The following is a 21,782-nucleotide window of genomic DNA, read 5'->3' as shown; positions in this document are numbered from 1 at the left end:
ATATCTCTAATACTTAAATTAATTTTAATTTAGATAAAATAAAAATAAATAAAAATAGTTAACTTTGGTAGTTTGGTTAATACTAAGGATATATATAGTTTTGCTTGGATCAGATAGATTGCTCATAAATTCAATAAAACTGATATTGAATCTAAATAAATAAATAATATACATAAAATAATATAAAAAATATATATTGTTTTGTCTGGCTAAGTAAATCATGCATGCTTTAATGTAATTTTATATCTTGATTACGTTTTAAATTGAATTAGAAAACAGTTAATCATGATTACAAAATTTGGTTAATCGGTATTTGATTTGCCAACCCGGTCCAAACGAACCCAGCCCAATTCGGCCCGATTAAAATCCAAAGGGGGTTCAAGTTCAAACCAAGTACAAGTTGCAGGCCTCGGACAACGAAGGCTGACCCAACTCCACCACCCGTCTCGGCTGCCGTTTCCCCGGGTCGGCCAAACCCAACCTACTCGCGGTCTCGTCTCAGTTCTCTGCAGGCGAACGATGGAGACTGGCGATCGCCTCCCGATCCGTGGCGGAGAGACGCTGGCGAGCGCCATGAAGCAGGAGCGGCGTTGGAGATCGCACCACCCCAAATCCTCCTCGTCTTCATCCGCTTCGCAATCGAGCAGAGCCCCCCTCGTAATGGGCTTCTTGTCTTGCCTCGCCTGGCTCTACGTCGCCGGCCGGTCCGTTCTTGTCTTCTCCGCAGCAGCTATTCGGCTTCCTTTTTCTTCGATCCAGTTGATCCGACGTGTTTTGGTTTTCTTCTTCTTCTTCGTTTGAATTCAGATTGTGGCAAGACGCGGAGAACCGGTTGCTGTTGTCAGATCTGCTTCAGAAGAATTCCGGCCATGTATGCGTCGGTTGGTTTTCCGTCCTTGGGATCTGAGTAATTATGAACATAGAACAGAGATTTGATCTTCATCTTGATCTAAATATATTCCAGCTGCCGAAGGTCCTTACCGTCGAAGATAAACTGCTGAATCTTGGATGCAAGTAATTGATTCACCGACTTGGATCTTTCAGTATTCTTCGTTTTCTTCTTCTTTTGAATGACTCTATTGTCGTGAAGCTAAATTTTTGGCGAAATGTTCTGTCAATGTACAGAGAAATTGGGCGGAAGACAGTGGAGGCCGAGATGGACTTGACGTTGGCGAAGAGTCAGGGATATTTGAGGGGGAATGTGACTTCTTCCGAGAAGAAGCTTCTCGCAGTTGTTGGAGTTTATACAGGATTTGGGAGCCGCATCAAAAGGAACATATTCCGGGGTTCTTGGATGCCTAGAGGTTTGTTGTTGGAGCATTTCCATGAACTATTAGTATAGTTTTGCTTTTCTTCGATGTAATCGACAACTAAATCATTAGTGCCTTAAAGCCTTTTTAATGGATGGTTTCAATTGGATGCACTAACTGACAGGTTATTTAGTGTCTTTTACAACGTCGCGAAGCTTGTGGCTGCTACTAGCATAAATAAGATAAAAAGCTATACATTCCATCATGGCTTGACATCCATATGCACTATTTATTTAATGAGCTCCACGTATCATGGTTTTGGGCGTTAAAGTTCCAATTGTTTTTTGGTGAAAGTATCTTTAAGGGTTGAAGCTTACTTTTCAATGCATACTATCTTGTAAGGACATGGATCTTGATGCTCACACAGCAGTGACTAATATGAATTTTACAATTTAGTTTTCCGGTGTATATTTTAGTGAAGTACTATTTCATGCCTTTGCAGGCGATGCCTTGAGGAAGCTTGAGGAAAAGGGTGTTGTCATCCGATTTGTAATCGGTCGAAGGTCTTTTCCAAAGTTCTTAAGTTATAGATTTCCTTGATATGTTGATTGTTCTTCTGATTCTGATTTACAACCTTATGATTTTCTCTGGCAAGATGCTTAGGCTGTGAGTGATACTCGAGGTGCTCCTGTGTGTGTGTAGTCATGTTGTTATGAAGATTTTGCTATATATCTTATTTCGCAACACAAACTTTCTATTTGCAGTGCTAATCGAGGTGATAGCTTAGACCGTAATATTGATGATGAAAATCGCCAGACAAAGGATTTCTTGATTCTTGTAAGTTATGATCTTTTGTTATGCTCATGAATGGATAATTTTGTAAAGGATACTTATGCAGGTTGATGTCGGAAACTGAAGTTCTTTCTTTTTGATAATGCTAATGCTCATGAATGAAGTATTTGAATATCTTCTCTAATTTAACAAATAACCTGTCTTCAGTTTCCATATATTCCTCTGTGTTATACTACCTTATATTCTTAACAACTCTTGACTAGAAAAGATTCTGTCATTATCACCTTTTCCTTTTTTATTAAGTTTGGCATGCATCTGTCATGGTTCAATCATGCATAATAATCTGTGTTTGAGAACAAAAAATTAAAAAATAACTTCTGTTGGTTTGGTGGTCAGTTATCAATCCGAATTATGGAACAATCTCACCTGGACCGCCTTGAATTATCCTGCACTTTGAGAATCGATTTGGTGGCAGGAATCTCGAGGGTCAGGTTCTTGCGCCTTTCCTGCAAATGGTTTGAGGTGGAACCTTGGGGTAGGAGAAGAAGAAGAAGAAGAATATTATCTTGTGGAACCTCTCTGTACCTTGTGGAACCCCTGTTTATAGATTGGGAAACATTATCTTAGTCATCCTTGATTCATAGAATATTTTTTGTTCTAATTTTTGGTGATGTGGCGAGATTGGCTGGATTGTTTTATCATTTTCTGACAGCTTGGCGCCCATGCGTCAACTCTCACCCAACAATTGGGTGGTGAACATTGATCATATCAACTTCAATGACATATCTATGTGCTCTTATGCTTAATGTTGCAAAATGGTTTTGCTAAGATCATTTGTAGACTTGAGTAGGTACTATTACTAAAAATAAATTCATCTGCAGATTGGTTAACATAAACTTGAGTTTCTTATAAACTGGTTTATGCTTATCACAATAGTTGTTGTCTGACATGCATCAGTAACATTTGTAGCATAAATGGAATCGATTTTTTTTTCAAAGGAATCTGGTTTGTGAATTATCCTACCAGATCTTTCTTTTCTGCTTCATAGACTACTATATTCACAACTAAATTACCGATGAATATAGAAAATCTACTATGTTAACTTCTGATAATTTATATATGGTAGTAATCTGACTACATTTTAGTGCATTACTCTCATTTTAGTTTTCTTAATTTACAATTGTCATTACTCTTATATCCATAAGGATATTTCATTTGTCTTTTAGGAAAGTCATGAGGAAGCTGCAGAAGAGTTGCCTAGAAAAGCTAAATTCTTCTTCAGCTCGGCAGTTGAATCATGGGATGCCGAGTTCTATGTTAAGGTTGATGATAATATTAATCTTGATCTAGGTAAGATATTATACTCCAATTTTATTTGATGATTAAAAATTCATATTTTTTGCAATTAGTTTAAATGAACATTTTAATGTTTGCTCCTGTTTGTGTCTATCAGATGGATTAATAGAGATTCTTGAAAAACGTCGTGGAGGCCATGGCTTGTACATGGGCTGCATGAAGTCTGGTGGTGTCATAAGTGAAGAGTATATTCTTCAACTTTTGAACAATATTATTGATGATATCTGTAAATTCTTCATATACTGCAAAAATTATGCTCCCCTTCAGTTTTAATGGACAATAACATATTTGATGGCATTGTTAAATTGTTAACCTTATTGGTTTACTTTAGTGATCCAATATTTATTTTCTTTTATGATATTACAGAATCCAGAAGACTGTAGCTATATAGCTTCTTCTAATTACTAGAAAATTGGTTTTGGAAAGGCGTTGTGTGCATCAAGGACAGATAATTAATTATTAATAATATCTATAACACCATTGACATGGTTTTTTCAATCTGTAATATTTCCCTATATTTGACTTTTTTTCTTTAGTTTGTAACCTAAGTAATTATTTTAATGCAAGAACAAGTGTATTACACAGACTGCTTGTTTAAATTTTGTTTAATTTCATTAGGTGGTGAAACTCAACAAATCAATGTCCTTTTCAGTGATGACAACTCAGAATGAGAATATACATAAAAGATTAGATGTAATTCAAATTCCTTGAAATTTGTATCAGGTACTATGTACCTACACTACTTCTTAGATTCATGCCAGATATCAAATATTTTTAGGACAACTCATGGACACTGATTGGGAGCAGTTTATTTTTTTCATGAATGTTGATTTTTTTAGATACAATGAGGTGAATCTATAATTATACATTGTTTCGTGTTGTTGGTATTAAGCATCAGATCATGAGTTATGATCTTAGTTCATTCGTTATTATTAATTTTTATCTTCTGTATATTCTTGAAGTACTTCATAGCTTTAATTGTTTTATCTGCAAAGTACATGTAGTCAAAATGTATACCAAGGAAAAGAACTACAGAAATAAAGTTGTGTATATTGACTCAATCTCTATATGTCATATCAATATCCAGTATCTGTATGCATTTTTCATAGCCTTAATCATTTGAGTTGCAAATTACATGTAGTCAGAGTGTTTAACAAGGAAAATAATTTAAAAAAAGTTATACATATCAGCATATTCCGTATGTGCTATTATTAATGTATTATTATTTTTATCCATGCTTTATAGCTTTAATTGTCTAATTTGTCAAGTACATGTGGTTAAAACTTGGCAAGGGTATGATCATGCTGTAATTGGTCTTGTTTTTGCCTAAGAATATATTAACTATTTTTAGTTGATGCTTAAAAATTTGTGTTCAATGTTTACTACAATCTTCATTTCAAAGGGAATTGAAATATGAAGCATGATCAATTCAAAATCAGAAACCCGTTGATCTGCACGGCTACCTAAATCGCCTACTTCTTGTGTTCTAGTCAAAATCAGAATTCAGTTTTATGTTCATAATTGCAAAATAATAGTTCATCATTCAGATAAAAATCCTAGCAAGGCGAGCACTTGCAATCATAATTCAGAGTTGCAAAACCTTATGGACAGGGTACATTATTTGAATTAGCAAATTGACATGATTTACAATTGAGGATGTGTGATAAAATCCTCATTCATAATTTCGTAGTTGTAATTAGTAGTACATTTTCTCATGATGACCTCATAATAACAAGGATTATGTAAATTCAAAAATTCAAGAGTAAAAGCTCTTATAATATGTTTGTATTTTGTAATGTAACTATATCTGTAGAACATGAGGTACATGGGAATAATTGATGCTGTTAACATGATTGACCTATAGAATTGCATTTTTGGAAAGTGTTCAGGGACACTAGACTGGAGGAGAGGGAAAAGGATAAAGAGAGAATTAATAAAGCTCAGTGGCAGAAAGAGGAAATCTTTAAAAAGAAAATGACAAAAGAAAGCATCTATCAATATGTTACTTATTTTGTGATAAATTCTGAAATTCTCCAATACTGTAATGCTATCAGTGCACTTGCTCTCATTTGACATTATCTTCCAGAATAACCACTAGCGAATATGTCAGTTGTTTAATTGAATTCATTATATATGAACATTTTTCCAACTCAATCATGCTAGAAGTTGAGTATTTGCAATATTGATTAACTTGTGCACATTGGCTTTTGTGCCATTGCATTCTTCTTAGTTTAGTTTTCATGTGCAATTCTCATGACAACTTGTGGATCATTCTTTACAAATCTCACTTCCTAAAGACTGTTAATGCAACAAATTTAGGCTACGTATATCTTTTTTTACTCACAGGCCTCCGTTAGAGTATGTCCGATAGAACTAAATTTGCATTTATTAGGGTAAATCAATCTCATCTTGAGCATGTAAAATTTCAATATATTTTTAACATTTGTCCATCTTTCTATATTCAGGGGAAGACAGTGGTATGAACCTGAGTGGTGGAAATTTGGAGAAGCAAAGTCGTAAGTGCATTTGTTATATCATTCTATTTCTATTTCAGCAAAACTTGGTTACATTCAAAGTTATTGCCTTTGTACTAAAAAATAATGTTTCAAAGTAATGATTTAATTATTGTTTTGATACTAGACTAGTATGATATTAATATTCTGGATGTCATGTTGGCTTATGTTGCCCAGTATCATTGGGAAAAAATAATTAAAAATAAATATCAATTTGCTAGTTTTTTATCAGCCCTTGATTGAAACAGTAAACATGGTTGATACAAATAGGAGTGACTGATATTGAAGCCTTGCTTTGAAGCGGGGAATCCAATTTCACTTTGACCGGTCCTTGTCGACTCATATACTGGTTCGAGCAGGAACCCAGACCTTAGACCACCCATTTCCAGCATTTTGTTTCCTTTTTCTTAAAACAGCAGGGTTGTGTTTTTTAAAGACAGCAGGTGTTTTGTCTTAGTCCTCATGACTCACCATGAGCCTGTGTCGTCTTCATGCCATCGCCCTCTGCTCAACTTGATGCGTGTCCGTGCATCACCTGCAGCCCACTACACCTTCATCTTCAGTAATTATCCTTCTCCTCTTTTACTTCTCTTCTTCATCTACATTTCCTCTCTTCTTCCTTCCTCTTTATTCTTCTTCTTTCTTTCTTCCCCCTGCATTTTCCCTCCTCTAGCGGAATGGCACTGTGGTCCAATATGTTTCGGTATGCCTGCATGTTTTGGACCTGTTCTGTCCAGATAATCGACCGATACACATTTGGTATCCAAAATTTCATTTTTTGCTTTGATGTACTAAAATTTATAGTACATCCTATCTGTTCTGTCCAGATAATCGACCGATACACATTTGTAATCCAAAATTTCATTTTTTGTTTTGAAGTACTACAATTTATAGTACATCCTATCTATTTGTATATATGAAATTTGAATTTATCAATGGATTTATGTTGAAGATGAAAGAAAGGTCTGGTTACCAAACTAAAGAAATTGAATTATTGTAGTTGGTTCGCAGAAAACATGGACATGCTCTTGCCATGGACATCATAATACAAACTTTAGTCATAAACAACACCTTGTCATCAAACTGCAAATATTATTTGAAGCTTCAATCAGGTAAAAGGGTATATCTATATCTAGTGCATGAGGTTCCTGCCAATTGGAACAATTAAAATAATATTTTTAATGAAGCCATGTGTTTAAACAACATAATAATTATTAAGTGTGTATTTTTCTCAGCAAGCACTCCTTGGTCTTTATGCTGTCTTCTCCTTTTTTCCATTCTACCCGTACACTCTTCCTTTTTTCTTTTCTAACTTTTGTGGGTGTTAGATGGGTCCAAATTAGCCAAGTTCAGTTGAGTTTGATTGATTTTAAGTTGATCCTCACTGATTTCTGTCTATAAGATGCAGAAATTCGGCAAATACCGGATTGGTCAGTGGTGATACTGATATAGATCAAAGTATTGTTCAAGAGTCTAATTTCTGTAAAAAATCCAACAGGAAGTCAAGTCAAATTAGATAATCTATGAACTTCAAATAAATTGGTTGTACAATTTCCTCTTCGACCAAGAATCAGTTTTGTCCTTATCTTGGAACAAAAAAGTAACACAGTCTGTTTTCTTCTTCATTTCAACTTTCAAGTACTTCCTATCCTAATAGCTGAGTACCTTTATACTGTTTGCATTTTTTGCTTTTAACTCTTTGTTTATGCTATTGCTAATATATGCCAAATTTCTACCTGAAATAGTGAATAACTACTAATTCATTGAGTCAAATATTGTGGATAAGTCAACCACAGAATGTAAATATACAATTATGGCCTTTGCATGCTATTCTTTTAGATTCACTAGGCAAAAAATTTAAGTTGTATTTTATGCAGCAATACAATTTCTTATCATAGTGCTTCTTTTATGGTATTAGCTTTCTATATGAATGCTTTTTGCTGCTCAGGTATTTCCGTCATGCTGCTGGTTCTCTTATTATATTATCAAATAATTTAGCTCGTTACATCAACATAAACAGGTGAGTTCATGGAATCAGTGACCTTTTCTTTTTCACTAGCTTAAATATTATTATTTTGTTCACTTGATATTACTTGGTGGACATCCTAGTTTCTTTGAAGCAATTCCTTTTATCTATAAGAACTTAAATTTCTAATTTAGGGAAAAATAGAGAATTGTACTTTTTATACTTGTATTGGCATATCTTCAGTTGCAGGAAGTTGTCTTATTATGTTCTTCTGTATGTTGAAAGCCTATATCTGCTTATTTAAGTGATCACAAGATTCATGTTGCAAGTGGAGAAGCTGCAGATTTAACAATGTATGTAAATTTGTTCACTAAAATTGATCATGTGTGGATCCCTAAATTTTGTTGGTATTTTATTGAAATTGTTGCTATGATTGTGCAATCTAGAAGTCATCATGCTTCATATTTTATCCATGTGTCATCATAAGCTGATCTGCAATTTATCGGTCGGGAGCTGGTTTAGAATGTTTCATTATTCAATGAATTATGTCAGTTGTATAAGACATGGAGATAAGGTAGGCTGCCTTCTGGCTTCTGCTTTACTGCTTGCACAATCACAATCAGAAGCTACCACCATGTTGACGTTAGTCACACTTTGATATTCTTGGTTTGTTCTTTGCATTAATTCTTACTCAGATTTATTCTTTACATTGATCCTCCCTAGACTTGCATTGGCAGGAGCCTTGTGCATTGGTTGTGTCATTTTTCATTTTTGTTCTTTACATTTGTTGAAGTATGGATCTTATATAGGCAGTCACAAGTAGAATGAACTATAGGTCCACAATAGTGGAAGGACAAATGCTAATTTCTGAGAGTGTTTCATAATCCATGCAGACATCCCACATTGGAAAGAAGGATAAAGCTGTCCTGAAGTAGGATAAAAGCATTTATTTGAATGTAAAGTTGACTTTTAATCTCACCATCTTGCAGTGCATCTCTCCAGACATATGCTCATGATGATACATCAGTAGGTTCCTGGATAATTGGTCTCGACGCAACATATGTGGACGATGATCATCTTTGCTGTAGCAGTTCTAGACAAGGTAACTAATCTCTTAAGTCACATTTCAACCCATTGTCTACAAAATGCTTAATGTTCTTAATCTTGTTTGTTCATCATCTTGAATACCAGAAAAAGTATGTTCCATGGCTTGAGGAACAATGGAACTCAGGTGTTGCAACCCAGCTTCGTGACTCTATACTTTCCTGGTTGTTTGTCGTGACACTATAGGAAGATCATTTTGACAATGGACTTACAGTTTGCATTGGACTTTCTAAAAGCTCTCTCAATTCAGAAAGACTCGACATCGAGAAGCCCCGATTAAAGTGACCAATTCTCCCATCTTACAGTGTACCACGACATCCATCACAAACTTTTCCTTTCACAGAAGCCTATCTATCCAAAGTTTCAGGAGCAGATGTAAGCTAACAAGGATAGACCGAACTAATGCTTGTGATGGTTGCTGGTCTATTACATATGCTTCTTTACATGATTAGGCATTCCTAATTTTTGCTGTAGAGATTCGAGTGATATCATTGTTTGGTACTCTGTTATTGAATGATAAGAAAAAACATATGAAGTCTTGTGCCGTTCTTTTGTTTTGATTGGTGCACTTTATAGAAATAAAAAGTATAAATTACTTGTAGACTGAGTGGACCTGAATGAAGTTTGATCCTTTCAATGTTGCTTGCTTCTCAACACTTTTGTCGAGCACATTTGTCAACATAACATGCATGATTAAGCTTCACATTTGTCAACATAACATGTACGATTAAGTTTCTTTCGGCTGGTCTTTGTAGAGCACAGCGGTCAGGATTAACTTCATCCTGTAAAGGTCAAACTATTAATTTATTGTTTCTCCATAGTGAAGAAGAAGACAGCATCAAGTCAAAGGCAGGATGGTGGATTTTGATAGTATCTTGTGTTTGATGGCATTTCAAAAACTCAAGTATTACAACAACGAAATACCAGTAGAGGATCATATTGACAAGTGCCAAATAATATTTAATTTATCATTGTATTGTGTTTCTTGGTGTCATTTGGTCAGTATTAAATCCTCCCTTATCAAACTAAGGATAATGTTAATAATTATGAAAATTGCCAAACAAGAAACTAATCTTCCTGTATCGAAACATCTGTGCCCATCACACAGGCAATTGGATTACAAGAAGATGGATTTTACGTTTCTCTTCCATCTTTGCCGAAGAAGGCTCCAAGAAAGTGCTTGCGAACAAGCTGGGTTGGATCACAAAACCTCACTCAGACATCTGAACTTTGGTTGATGCAATCATCCGAAGGCATGATTTCCAACAGCAATCTCATTGACTAAAAGACTTATCAACAATTACTGTCATCAACAGAAATTTGCACATAAAATTGCCAGAAAAATATCCATGCCAATTTTATGTGCAATGAGTCCAACTCATTACATAATTGACAGCAGTCCGACGACGCGAGTTAAGACACTAAGAAAAATAACAAGTTTATGTGCAAATCATAGATTCTATTTAAGGAAATCTAATGAACATCAAAAGGGATCAAGAAATCTAGTCTCCTCGATCCCGACGACAACCTTACACATTATCGACATGACACAATATGCAACACACACGAGAGGAAGGAATCGTGTCTATCCAAATATTTCTTCCCCATTAATAAAGTCTGCCAGCTCTGAACACTGCATCCCCCTTTGTGTTCACGGGTCCGCTTTTAACCAAACAGTTGCGACGAGGAGCAGTGCCTTCTGCAGTGCAGCCAGCATGATAAGAGCCCCATGATGCCTGTTGAGCTAGGCTCGCGAATATCAGTTTCTCGTCGTTGCACGGCTCTTAAGAACTCCTCTGAGCTTAAGCTCCCATCGTGATTTGTGTCGAAGATGTGGAAGATGATCTCAACCACGTTTTCAGTCAAAGAGACACCACAAACCTATCATCACGAAGGTAGCTTTTTTAATTTCATATTCGACAACTCTCATCCAATATAAAGAAAAAAATATCCAATTGATACCAAACGAGCTCATTCATCAGCACTCAGGAAAACCAGAAGCATATATCATAACAACCAAAAATTTATTGCTGGTCATATGTAATGAGTCCAAGAAAAGATATAGACAGTTCAGGCAAAAAGTCTAAAAAATAAATGGAGGAATGGATTGTCGATAGACTAAGAATTAGTTAAATAGACTAATATCCATATCCCAACTTTATCGACAAGTGGACGCAAAAGGGAATCCTGATATTACAAACAGCAAGATTTGCTCTGAACAAAAGGCCATGTTTCAGTTGCACAAGACTTTGTTTAAAGACAGCAAGCATATCTACAAGTAATAACCATGTATTCTTATTTTGTATAACATATAGATAAATCATATCATCAGATATGCATAGTGAATACACAGATGATTCACAATAAAAATGCAAATGGTAATAGTTCTGGTAATACATTTAAAGGTTAGACTAAGAAAGAAATACAAAAGTTACATCAGATGAACAAAATTCATATAGAAGGGCACCAACATTTTGAAAGCCACCAGTGTCATATACATTACCTGTACAATGATCCAATGCATTTTGTTTTTACCCGAAACATAATTCATATACAATGGCATCACATTTACCACAAGGCTCACACTTTTCCTACCGGCTGAAAAACCAGCTAATAATCTTCAACAATTAGAAACTAAAAGAAGTACACAAAGATAAAAGAGTTGATCTTACGTGGGATGCTGCTCGTATAAAGTCCTGCTTTGTCAACAAGCCATTCACTTTCCCGTAACTAAAGATAGCTAGAGTCAAGGGTTTCAATCTTTTACGTAGTTCTGCAAAAGCCTTGAATTCCTGGACATTGAGAAATTTTGAGGTTAACAAGAAGATCAAGAGGCTAAGATCTGAAGGAGTACAAGAATAGTCTTACCTCAAAGGTAATACGAATATCTCTCACAGAAGGGTTATTATCCAATTCATCCACTTGATCTAGTAACTTGTTTATATGGTTCATGTCTGCTGAAGCAACCATTGATAGTGCAAAATCCTTAGCTGAAATAGTTCCCCTTGACTTGAAGTCATAATGTGCAAATTCCAAATGCACAATCTGAACAGCGTAAATTTTATTAGAAGCAAAAGGCAGTAGCCGACAATTAAAATTAATCTTTATAAATTTGTAAAGTGAATGATAAATGATATTCAAGTTCAGAAACCAGTTAACCATTTACAAAAGAAAGTAAAATGTTTGTGATATGTATCCAAATGCTATGTACAAGCAACTTTTTATGGAAGTATCATTAAAGCCCTTCATGAGCCATGTAGATGAATCCAAACCTAGAATATTGATAAAATCATTATGTACCAATGGTTGTGATGATACTTCAAGCTACAATACTAAAATATTAGACCAAAAACTAAAGAAACTAACAGTGAGTACATAATAAATATGCAAGCAGATGTAACAACGAGCCTGGACACGTATCTTAATAACTGACATCAAAATTTCTAGAATTAACAATATTGAATTTAAATAATTTTATACTCTTCAAGATTTAGATTCTAAAATTTTAAACTAATATAACGACCTAAACAGGTTATGGCTCTTCATAAAACATAGTCAAAACACTTTCAGTATTAAAAATCCTGGTAACAAAAGAAAAGTGAGAATGAGACTAGACCTTCAAACTTCCAAACCCATCCACACCTCTTTCTATCCTAGGCAAATCTTGGAAGACTAGTCCATCACTAAAACGAGACAACAAGGCTCAGGACCTAGAATATCTCAGAAACCAACAGTTTAATCATTTATTATGTTGCACATATATTGAATACTTTAACAAGAACTAGTGATAGCAAAACACAGAAGCTAAGAAAAAATTATGAATATTGATTTATAAAAGATGTAAATCTTGATTTATTAATTCCAAAAGGTGCTGGTATACTGAAACCCTCAAGAGATCAAAGATCAGGCAGAATCTGTGGAACACGCCAGGGGAAGGGGGTGAACGACTTCAATTGTAATCAGACAGGAATCTGTTCAGGCCTTGATCCAGACATCCAGCATAATTCCGATCCCAAATTCTGATTCCAAGCCTAAACCCATGATAAGTTTTGAATCGTAATCGATAGCAGTAACTTTTAGGAGTTGGCTTTTGCAAATTAATCGAAGTAATATGTTCAAAATAAGTATCCAAAAGATCCAATTCTTTATGAATTGCCTTGTCACACATGCCAATCTGCAATGACAAGCACTTGCATGCCTGAAGGCACGAACATAATGCTTGAGTTGAATGAAGTCTCCATAGTCCATACTATACCATCCGAGTTGAATAGGAGACTACATGACATTGGATCACATTGCAAGAAGCAGTAAGTAGAAAGAAGCCATATTGAATAGAGAAGACGGTTCCTTCTGTTAGAAGCTCAAGCAAAAATTCTTGTGAATCTGTCGTAGAATGATCATTATGAGAAATGTCTTAACTTCTATGAAACTGTCTCCTGATTTAGATTCTTAAGTTCTCAATATGACCCTTTGGTGCAAAAAGTTCTGGTTGGACCGTTCTAGAAGGCTCAGCCAAAGGGTGAGATTGTCCAAGGCGAGTTTCTCCTGACTCGGACACTGATGCAAAATCCTGATTAGTAATGACATTATGCAGCCAGCTGTCTAAACTAGATCTACTACCACTCTAAATGTGAGATTAAATGGTTGAATTAATTTCATAAGAAAGCAGTTAATCCAATCAATCTTGCTTTCACTTCCTACTTTTAGCCATACAAGAAACAACAGCCACAAAAATAACCTAAGACAGAGTTTGAAATTAATGTTCTACTATGATGGTTCTCTCTTTGTTGCTACCCCATTAACCTGCACACTCATTCGGCTAATGAGCTTATCTACTAACATTTTATGCATTAAAAGCATCTGGTCAAATGATAGCTTGAGATAATAGGACAACCATTTACTAAAATATAAGGATTAGTATTACAATTTTAGGTAGCTATATGTATAAGACACTCAAATGGAAGAGAAAACCACAGAAAGGTCATAATTATGACTTCAGATCAATGAGTGGCATGAAGTACCTCATCATGTAAGTCCCTAAGAAATTGAACAAATGTATCATGTTGGAGGCAGCCTGTCCCATCCTTGCCAAAGAAAGATTGCAGCAGACCACCATTCTCAATAAAGCCACCAACTTTTAGACCAAAGCGAAGGCCATTACTATGAGAAACCCCTTGTCTATTATAAGAATGCATTAATCCTATCACTTTCATAAACTCTTCTCTTTTTATCTCTCTGGAAAAAAAGATATAAAAAGCCATTAGCATCCATGTACAAGCACCAAGAAACTTAATTAAATTGTTCATACCCTTCTTGTAACAACAACTAGATCATTAGCAGCAATTGCACAGCTCAGAAAGAGCAGCATTATTTGGATGCAAATGAATTTAAACACATGCAATTGATCCAAATATAAACATGGTAATAAAAAATATATAGATAAATAATACAGCAAAAGAATTGCAAATGGAGTACTATCAAATGTGATTAAATAATAAGACTCAGTATCAGAATAAGAAAATAATATGAATCCAGATAAAAAGATGATAATGTTTCCATAAGTTAAGACTGTTTGCAAGCTAAAACAATTTATCTGACCGATGAAGATATTTTTCCCTTGAGAATAACAAGAAACAGTCACAAAATCATTATAACAGAGAATGTGGCATAGTGTATGAGGCTCTTGCCAGTGAGGATAAGGGATGGTCAACATAAGAAGCATTAACTCCCCAAGTAGGTCTTAACTCTATGGGTTAGGGAGACTTTGGTGACTCAACCCCTAGTCACACGTGGCAAAGCACAATCTAAACAATATTATCAAGCCATGTACCCTACAACGATCACCTAAAATTGATATGAAGGATTTTTTATCAGAAATTTTAAAAAGTAGGACAAGCTACTAAATTGCCAACTAATGAAATACTTCAGATCTATCTTTGTTTCATCATTTAACCACAAGGAAATGCTGAGGTTGCAGAATTTTCTACTGACCATTCAATTCAGATTGGCCAGTGAAGTCAGAATAAGGCTTCCTCTCAGTATGAAGCAAAGCTTAAAAGTGTACAAAAACTTAGAAGAAGTCAATGGATTACCTTAATTTTTATGTAGTCAACGTTTCAAAGGCTTAAAAACAGGCCCTTTCCTGCTATAAAAAAAATAACAATAGCTTTCTGAATCTGATGTGAATTACAGTTATTGTAAAATTTTTTAAAATTACCTAGTAAATCAAGCACATAAAAGGTTACAGCTATATATGAGACTTTACTCTTTTCTAAATTGAGAATACATTCCAAAACATCGATTTCTACCATGGTTTTTAATACTGTACCATACCGCTCGGTACGGGTGGTATATATTGGTCCGATAAAGGATTAGTATGGGCAGTACATCAATACATCTTAGTGTTCCGTGTGTCGATACACTCGGTATAACTCGGTACATATCGTACTGACAGCTGATCGGTACATTGGTTTCTATGCCACATGCCAACAACGGACTCGCTCTACGATGGCAAGGACACATCACAACACTTTTAGCTCTAAACACAAAGATCATAGTCAGGCAAATATATATATATATATATATATATGTATATATATATATATATGTATGTATATATATATATATATATGTATGTATATATATATATATATATATATGTATGTATATATATATATATCAAGGTTCACAATTTCGTATCATACCGACATATCAAGCTTTGCTCGGTACAGTACGATATGAGCGTATCGAGCAGTACGCTAGGTTGTACAACTTGGTACGTGTATATATATAATATAAAAAATATAAAAATAAAAAGGAGGCGTATGTTGCCTCGACGACGTCACCTCCTTTTCTTCTCGTCGCATCAGACGAGGAGAAGAACATGACCTTCTCCTCATATGCGGCATTCGACGAAGACGTCGAAGGCTGCAGACATCTCCAACCTTTGGCGAAGAATGCGACGAAGAAGCCGAGTCATCGCCTCTCCGTTACCTCCTGGATCTGGATCGTCGAGGGAGGGCGGCATCGGATCGGGAAGCGTCGAGGTTCTCCCGATTCTCCCTCTTCTTCTCCCTCTTCTCCCTCAAGGTTTCTTCTTCCCTTGTCGCAACTAGGTAGATACCGCTCGGTAGTGCGTGGCAACAGTCGAAATCAATCGTTATCGACCTATTTCAAGCGGTAACGATGGAAATATCGACTGTTACCACCCGATACAACCCCATATCGTTCGATACAAGGATAGATCAACGATACTGCCCGGTACGGGCGGTTTCATTCGAAACTAAAATCCTTTATCGGGGATTTTGACATATATATATATATAACCTCATTGAATGCTGGCTCAATGCAGGGTCATTCGTCGAAGATAAAAGTACATCAAACCCATATGAATTCTTACCATGAGCATATTCTATCCATTGGGCAAATATAGGATATAAGTTTGATCAAGATTTTTTTCTACAGTACCAAAAGCAAGCATGACATTGTTATGAATATAAAGGCCCAAGGTATATATTCAGCACAACATGTTTCAGCTTGGCTATGCTTGTTTCAAAGTCTTTGTTTTTCTTGAGGAACCACAGGAAAGAGTTTCATTAATGATGCAAATAAAATGGTTAACAAGACAGGGGGAACAATTTCTGCAAAAGAAAGGAACAAAACTTCATGCACGAGGAACAAAACCTACCCATTATTGTCAAGATCAAACATTTTGAAAGCCACACTGAAGCTTGATTCAGGAATGCTAAGCAAGGTCACAAAGAATATGTACCTGGTAACAAGGCAAAATGTAGGTTGAGAAACAACAAAACTGCCCTGTGCTTAAAACGAGCTTGAAGAAATAAATGGATAAAAAGGAAAAAAAAAAAAACACAGACGTCTTTGACTTACTCTGGGAAGGATATTAGTCCATCACTATCAGTATCAAAAAGCATAAAAAAGGAAGATGGCGCGCAATGCAATTCCCCAGGAACACGCTCCCCTCTCAAATATCCTTCTCTAACAATATTGGATTCTGATGGAGGAAAAACAGTAACAACTGCTCGCATAAAATCTGCAGGTGTCATACATATTTCTCCTTTTGTGTTCTTAGATGTTGCGAAATATTCGAAAATCTATAAAGAAAACATGGAAAACAAGTCAAGTTTAAAACATACTACTGAATTGTATTACATTATAATACCATATAAAAACAGTAAGGCAAAACCAAATATAGAATAGAAGAAAATAAGGACTAAATAGAGAAATTTGGATTCTGGTAATTTGTACATATCTACATACCAACAAGCACTAAGTTTGGAAATGAATGTACATGAAGACTAACATCAGATGCTAACAAATATACATGTGAAATTCTAAGAAGTAAACCTATTGTGTTATGGAGCTACTGCATAGCAGGAACAAAATTTTCTCCACTGAAAATTGTTTCCTTTTGCCTAGATGATGCAACAAAAGACATTTAATCCATAATGGAGTTTATCTTCACTGACTTTGTGTTGGAAAAACATTAATTTTGAGTTTTTACAGAGAAAAAAATCATCCAGTGATTGCTTAAAAGTCAATACAACGAAAACACTCCTACCATTTTGGACTACAATACTCTGAAGTTGTTCCAGAAACAATAACAAAATTCAACTTTTATGTGTACACTGTACAATATATACATGATTGATTACTGGTATTTGTGATGAAATAGTGATTTTTATGGGAAAAATATGAGCAAACTACATACCTGAGAACATTGAGGGTTTCAGTCAGTTGCTTAACTGATTTGAACTAGTTTTGGATGAGTAACTGGTAATATAGCAATCATTAGATGGTGTATTAAGAAAATCTGTTATGTCGAGTACTTGATAATTCTTCATTTCTTAGTCGAGTCAATCACATGGGTATCTACACCAACCGCAGCTGAAATAGTATAAACACTAAACTTCAAGTTGCATCCCTATTGGGATATTAGCTGATCAAAACCCCTCACTTCTCTGTTTCATTTCCTTCAGAAAAAGCCTAATTGACTTGATGCTAATGATGATCTGCCGGGGAATGGAGCTCAACTCCAAATCCCAACAGTTAACTTTGCATACCAATAAGAATATTATCTTTTTGACACACCTCAACTTTAGGATTTCTATTGCACTGTTAACAGATGCAACAACTGGATTGCTGGTTCAAAGGTACATTACCTGTTTAGAACACTAAACTTTTGCATTTCAATTGCACTGTTAACAGATGCAACAGCTTGTTTGCTGGTTTTCCAGGTTCCTCTAGTTTGGATGGGGGTTAGAAGTGCTAGCATCTACAAGCTTTGGCCCAACTTAGATGTACCATTATGTTCCAGCTGGACTACCATGTTTTTAGGCCCTCGATAGCTGGTGATCAGTTCTTGAAAAATAATGTAATGGCCACCTAAGTTCTATTATGGGCCTAACCAGACCATATAAAAGAAGAAAAGAATGCTGATCCTTTACTTGCAACAAATAAAGTATATTTGACACTACATGAATCCCAGTAGAGAGTAACAAGCGGAGTGTTATCTATGGAAACCTAAATTGGATGTTTCAACCACACACGCCTGTCTGATAAACATCAGATGACACTGCAGTTTGAGAAGAATAATTTCTAACCAGAAAGATCATTTCACCATGTCAAGAAGGACACATTGAAATGGCTATTAGTTATACTTAACAAAGACGTGAATCTATAATAAGTAAAAGGACAAATCTTGCAAAATAGTTGAGCAAAATATGGATATTTCTCGACAGAATACCTTTTCAGGAGAACTTCGCAATCTTATCCGTTTCTCATAGTTGAAGAACACCCTTCTACGATATGAATCTGCACAAAATAAACAGACAAACACTAAGTCTAATATAAATATCAACAAAAATTATGCATAAAAGGTTTCCTATATCCGAAGTCATTTTGTGGATGAGGCAGCAAGCAAGAGTGATACTAATTCGTTTATATTTCCGATATTGCAATCGCAGCACATTAGTGATCCAAGCAATACTAATAATAGTGCAGAGCGAATCATCTGATTTAGTATGCATCTCATCTGAGTTCATTCGCATACTTGGCGGATCCGATTCAGGTACGAGACGCACCCGATCTGGACCGGTATCATCCAAGCTGATCAGAGTAATTGGGATCGTTTAACGTACACAAACAGTCAAAGACTGACCTGGTAACAGAAACTTGGGCTTCTTTTCTATCTTCGCATCATTTGACACGATCCGAAGGTCGGGCTCCTTCTGCGCCAAATCGGAGTCGGCGAAGTAAAGGGAAGAACCGGGGAAATATGAGGATGAAGAAACCAACCAGAGTCCAAGCCCCGATGCACCGACGGCCAATACCCCCACGACCGCGCTCCCGATTGCCCCGAGATCACGATCGGACGGTCCGCGCCCCTTCTCAGCCGCTGCGAAGCTGCCGAACCGCGCGTAGGTGCTCCGACTTCGGATCGCCGATCTACGCAGGGTCGAAACAAGGAGAAGCCACATCGACGTTCTCTACGAAGGACGAGGACGACAGAGAGCGAGAGCGACCGACCGAGAGAACAAGACGAGCGAGAGAGAGAGAGAGAGAGAGAAGCGGCGAGGTGTCGCAGAATCGAGGAAGTGGTTTATTTATATTTTAGTTGTATTTATTTATTTAGATAATCAGCCTAAAAAGACCATTACTAATTAGTTTTTATCATTTTTATCATATGTATTTACGTTTTTTTTTTTGTAAATATCAGTTTTACCCTTAAATTCCTTTTCTGTTTCTCAAATCAGCCCCTCCTTCTCCACCCTCTCTTCGTCTCTTCGAACCTCCGGATTAATTATAAACTATCTTTAATATTTTAATTTTTATATTTTAAAAAATTATATTAATATTCTTATAGTTATGAAAGAAAAATATATAGATCCATTTACCATAACATCATCGATTTTATCAGTTTTACCCTCAAATTCCTTTTCTATTTCTCAAGTCAACCCCTCCTTCTCCCTCTCCCCTCGTCACTTTATCTTTGAATCTCCGGATTAATTATAAACTATCTTTAATATTTCAATTTCTATATTTTAAAAAATTATATTAATATTCTTATAATTATGAAAGAAAAATATATAGATTCATTTACCCTAACATCATCGATTTTTTCAGTTTTACCCTCAAATTCCTTTTATGTTTCTCAAGTTAGCCCCTCCTTCTCCCCCTCCCTTCGTCACTTTCTCTTTGAACCTCCGGATTAATTATAAACTATCTTTAATATTTTAATTTTTATACTTTAAAAAATTATATTAATATTCTTATAGTTATGAAAGAAAAATATATATATTCATTTACCCTAACATCATCGATTTTATAGTTTTACCCTCAAATTCCTTTTATGTTTCTCAAGTTAGCCCCTCCTTCTCCCCCTCCCTTCGTCACTTTCTCTTTGAACCTCCGGATTAATTATAAACTATCTTTAATATTTCAATTTCTATACTTTAAAAAATTATATTAATATTCTTATAGTTATGAAAGAAAAATATATATATCCATTTACCCTAACATCATCGATTTTATCAGTTTTACCCTCAATTTCCTTTTTTGTTTCTTAAGTCAGCCCCTCCTTCTCCCCCTCCCTTCGTCACTTTCTCTTTGAACCTCCGGATTAATTATAAACTATCTTTAATATTTTAATTTTTATATTTTAAAAAATTATATTAATATTTTTATAGTTATAAAAGAAAAATATATAGATCCATTTACCCTAACATCATCAATTTTATCAGTTTTACCCTCAAATTCCTTTTATGTTTCTCAAGTCAGCCCCTCCTCCCCCTCCCTTCGTCACTTTCTCTTTGAACCTCCAGATTAATTATAAACTATCTTTAATATTTTAATTTTATATTTTAAAAAATTATATTAATATTCTTATAGTTATGAAAGAAAAATGTATAGATCCATTTACCCTAACATCATCGATTTTATCAACGAAAATATAAAAATAAAATAATAATAAAAATAATTTAACATTCCAATCGGTAATGATGGACGACATCAATAGTAACGAATGGTGACATCGTTGAGGGTCATGTATGGTTGTTGTTGTGGATAAGGAGGGCAATAGTAGCGGATGGTGGCATGAGGGTCATGTGTGGTTGTTGTGGATAAGGAGGGCATGAGTGAAAGGTAAAGGTCGCTTTGCATCTACATCAATGATCATTTCGTCGCTCGGCAATTACGTTGATGCCAACGCAATTGTTATCGAGCGATGCGGCTCTATATTTGCATTCATACTGATGCTAATGTCGAATGACCCTCATCTCTCACTAATGATTTCCTTATCCACAACAATCACTCACGATCCCTAGTGACACTGTTGTCCATCACCAAATGTTAGAATTATATTTTTTTTCTTTTTTATTTTCGTGTTTCTATTAACAAAACTAATGACGTTAGAGTAAATGAACCTACATGTTTTAGTTTTATAACTATAAGAATAGCAATATAACTTTTTAAGATATAATGATCAGGATAATAAATATAGCTAATTATAAATGATAATTTGTAGTTAGCTCTCATCTTCCTCCTTGTCCTCTAAAGATGATGGTGAAGGGAATGATGAAGAGGTTTAGGTGATGCTGAGGATGAAGCAAAAAGAATAAGAGAAAATAGAATCATATTGACCCTATATTCGATTTAATATGATTTTACAAAAAATCATATAAAAAAAATGAAAGATCAAGAATATTTCTTTGTCAATTAATGATATTTTTTTAGTACATTGACCAATATATTTTTATTTATTATTTCTATACTTTGTTTATA

At 35.1% G+C, this 21,782-nt stretch overlaps 2 protein-coding genes across 3 annotated transcripts; one reads left to right on the top strand and one right to left on the bottom strand.

Annotated features, from left to right (window-relative positions):
• The first annotated feature begins 414 nt into the window (after positions 1-414).
• Positions 415-9,582, top strand: LOC135644033 (hydroxyproline O-galactosyltransferase HPGT2-like). Of its 2 annotated transcripts, none has more exons than XM_065161403.1 (12): positions 415-704; positions 808-871; positions 965-1,014; positions 1,126-1,304; positions 1,753-1,813; positions 2,015-2,087; positions 3,269-3,392; positions 3,496-3,583; positions 5,864-5,914; positions 7,860-7,931; positions 8,867-8,979; positions 9,069-9,582. In XM_065161403.1, exons 1-12 carry the CDS (start codon positions 520-522, stop codon positions 9,089-9,091), a joined length of 1,083 nt encoding a protein of 360 aa, XP_065017475.1. In that variant the 5' UTR covers positions 415-519; the 3' UTR covers positions 9,092-9,582. The 2 variants fall into 2 exon arrangements, with proteins under 2 accessions (XP_065017475.1, XP_065017476.1); XM_065161404.1 differs by having other exon boundaries at positions 638-704; positions 808-881.
• Positions 9,583-10,237: 655 nt separating this feature from the next.
• LOC103996383 (calcium uptake protein, mitochondrial) lies at positions 10,238-19,573 on the bottom strand. The gene is made up of 8 exons (XM_009417307.3): positions 19,162-19,573; positions 18,748-18,815; positions 16,872-17,095; positions 16,669-16,752; positions 14,003-14,216; positions 11,850-12,026; positions 11,654-11,773; positions 10,238-10,862 (listed from the first exon to the last, which is right to left on the bottom strand). Exons 1-8 carry the CDS (start codon positions 19,478-19,480, stop codon positions 10,647-10,649), a joined length of 1,422 nt encoding a protein of 473 aa, XP_009415582.2. The 5' UTR covers positions 19,481-19,573; the 3' UTR covers positions 10,238-10,646.
• Between the last annotated feature and the right edge of the window lie 2,209 nt (positions 19,574-21,782).

The sequence above is a fragment of the Musa acuminata genome, chromosome BXJ3-8, assembly GCF_036884655.1.
Source record: "Musa acuminata AAA Group cultivar baxijiao chromosome BXJ3-8, Cavendish_Baxijiao_AAA, whole genome shotgun sequence".
Classification (NCBI taxonomy): domain Eukaryota; kingdom Viridiplantae; phylum Streptophyta; class Magnoliopsida; order Zingiberales; family Musaceae; genus Musa; species Musa acuminata.
The sequence above is the reverse complement of the archived record's forward strand: the minus strand, read 5'-3'. Positions and strand labels throughout refer to the sequence as shown.

Bases quoted from the DNA above. Each gene is read 5' to 3' on its own strand.
- LOC135644033 (XM_065161403.1), top strand. From the start codon at position 520: ATGGAGACTGGCGATCGCCTCCCGATCCGTGGCGGAGAGACGCTGGCG. The intron at 872-964 runs GTATGCGTCGGT...AATATATTCCAG, and splicing joins TTCAGAAGAATTCCGGCCAT to CTGCCGAAGGTCCTTACCGT. The intron at 8,980-9,068 runs GTAACTAATCTC...CTTGAATACCAG, and splicing joins CTGTAGCAGTTCTAGACAAG to AAAAAGTATGTTCCATGGCT.
- LOC103996383 (XM_009417307.3), bottom strand. From the start codon at position 19,480: ATGTGGCTTCTCCTTGTTTCGACCCTGCGTAGATCGGCGATCCGAAGT. The intron at 12,027-14,002 runs GTACTTCATGCC...TACGCTGTTCAG, and splicing joins TTAGGGACTTACATGATGAG to ATTGTGCATTTGGAATTTGC. The intron at 10,863-11,653 runs GTAAGATCAACT...TCGTGATGATAG, and splicing joins TTATACGAGCAGCATCCCAC to GTTTGTGGTGTCTCTTTGAC.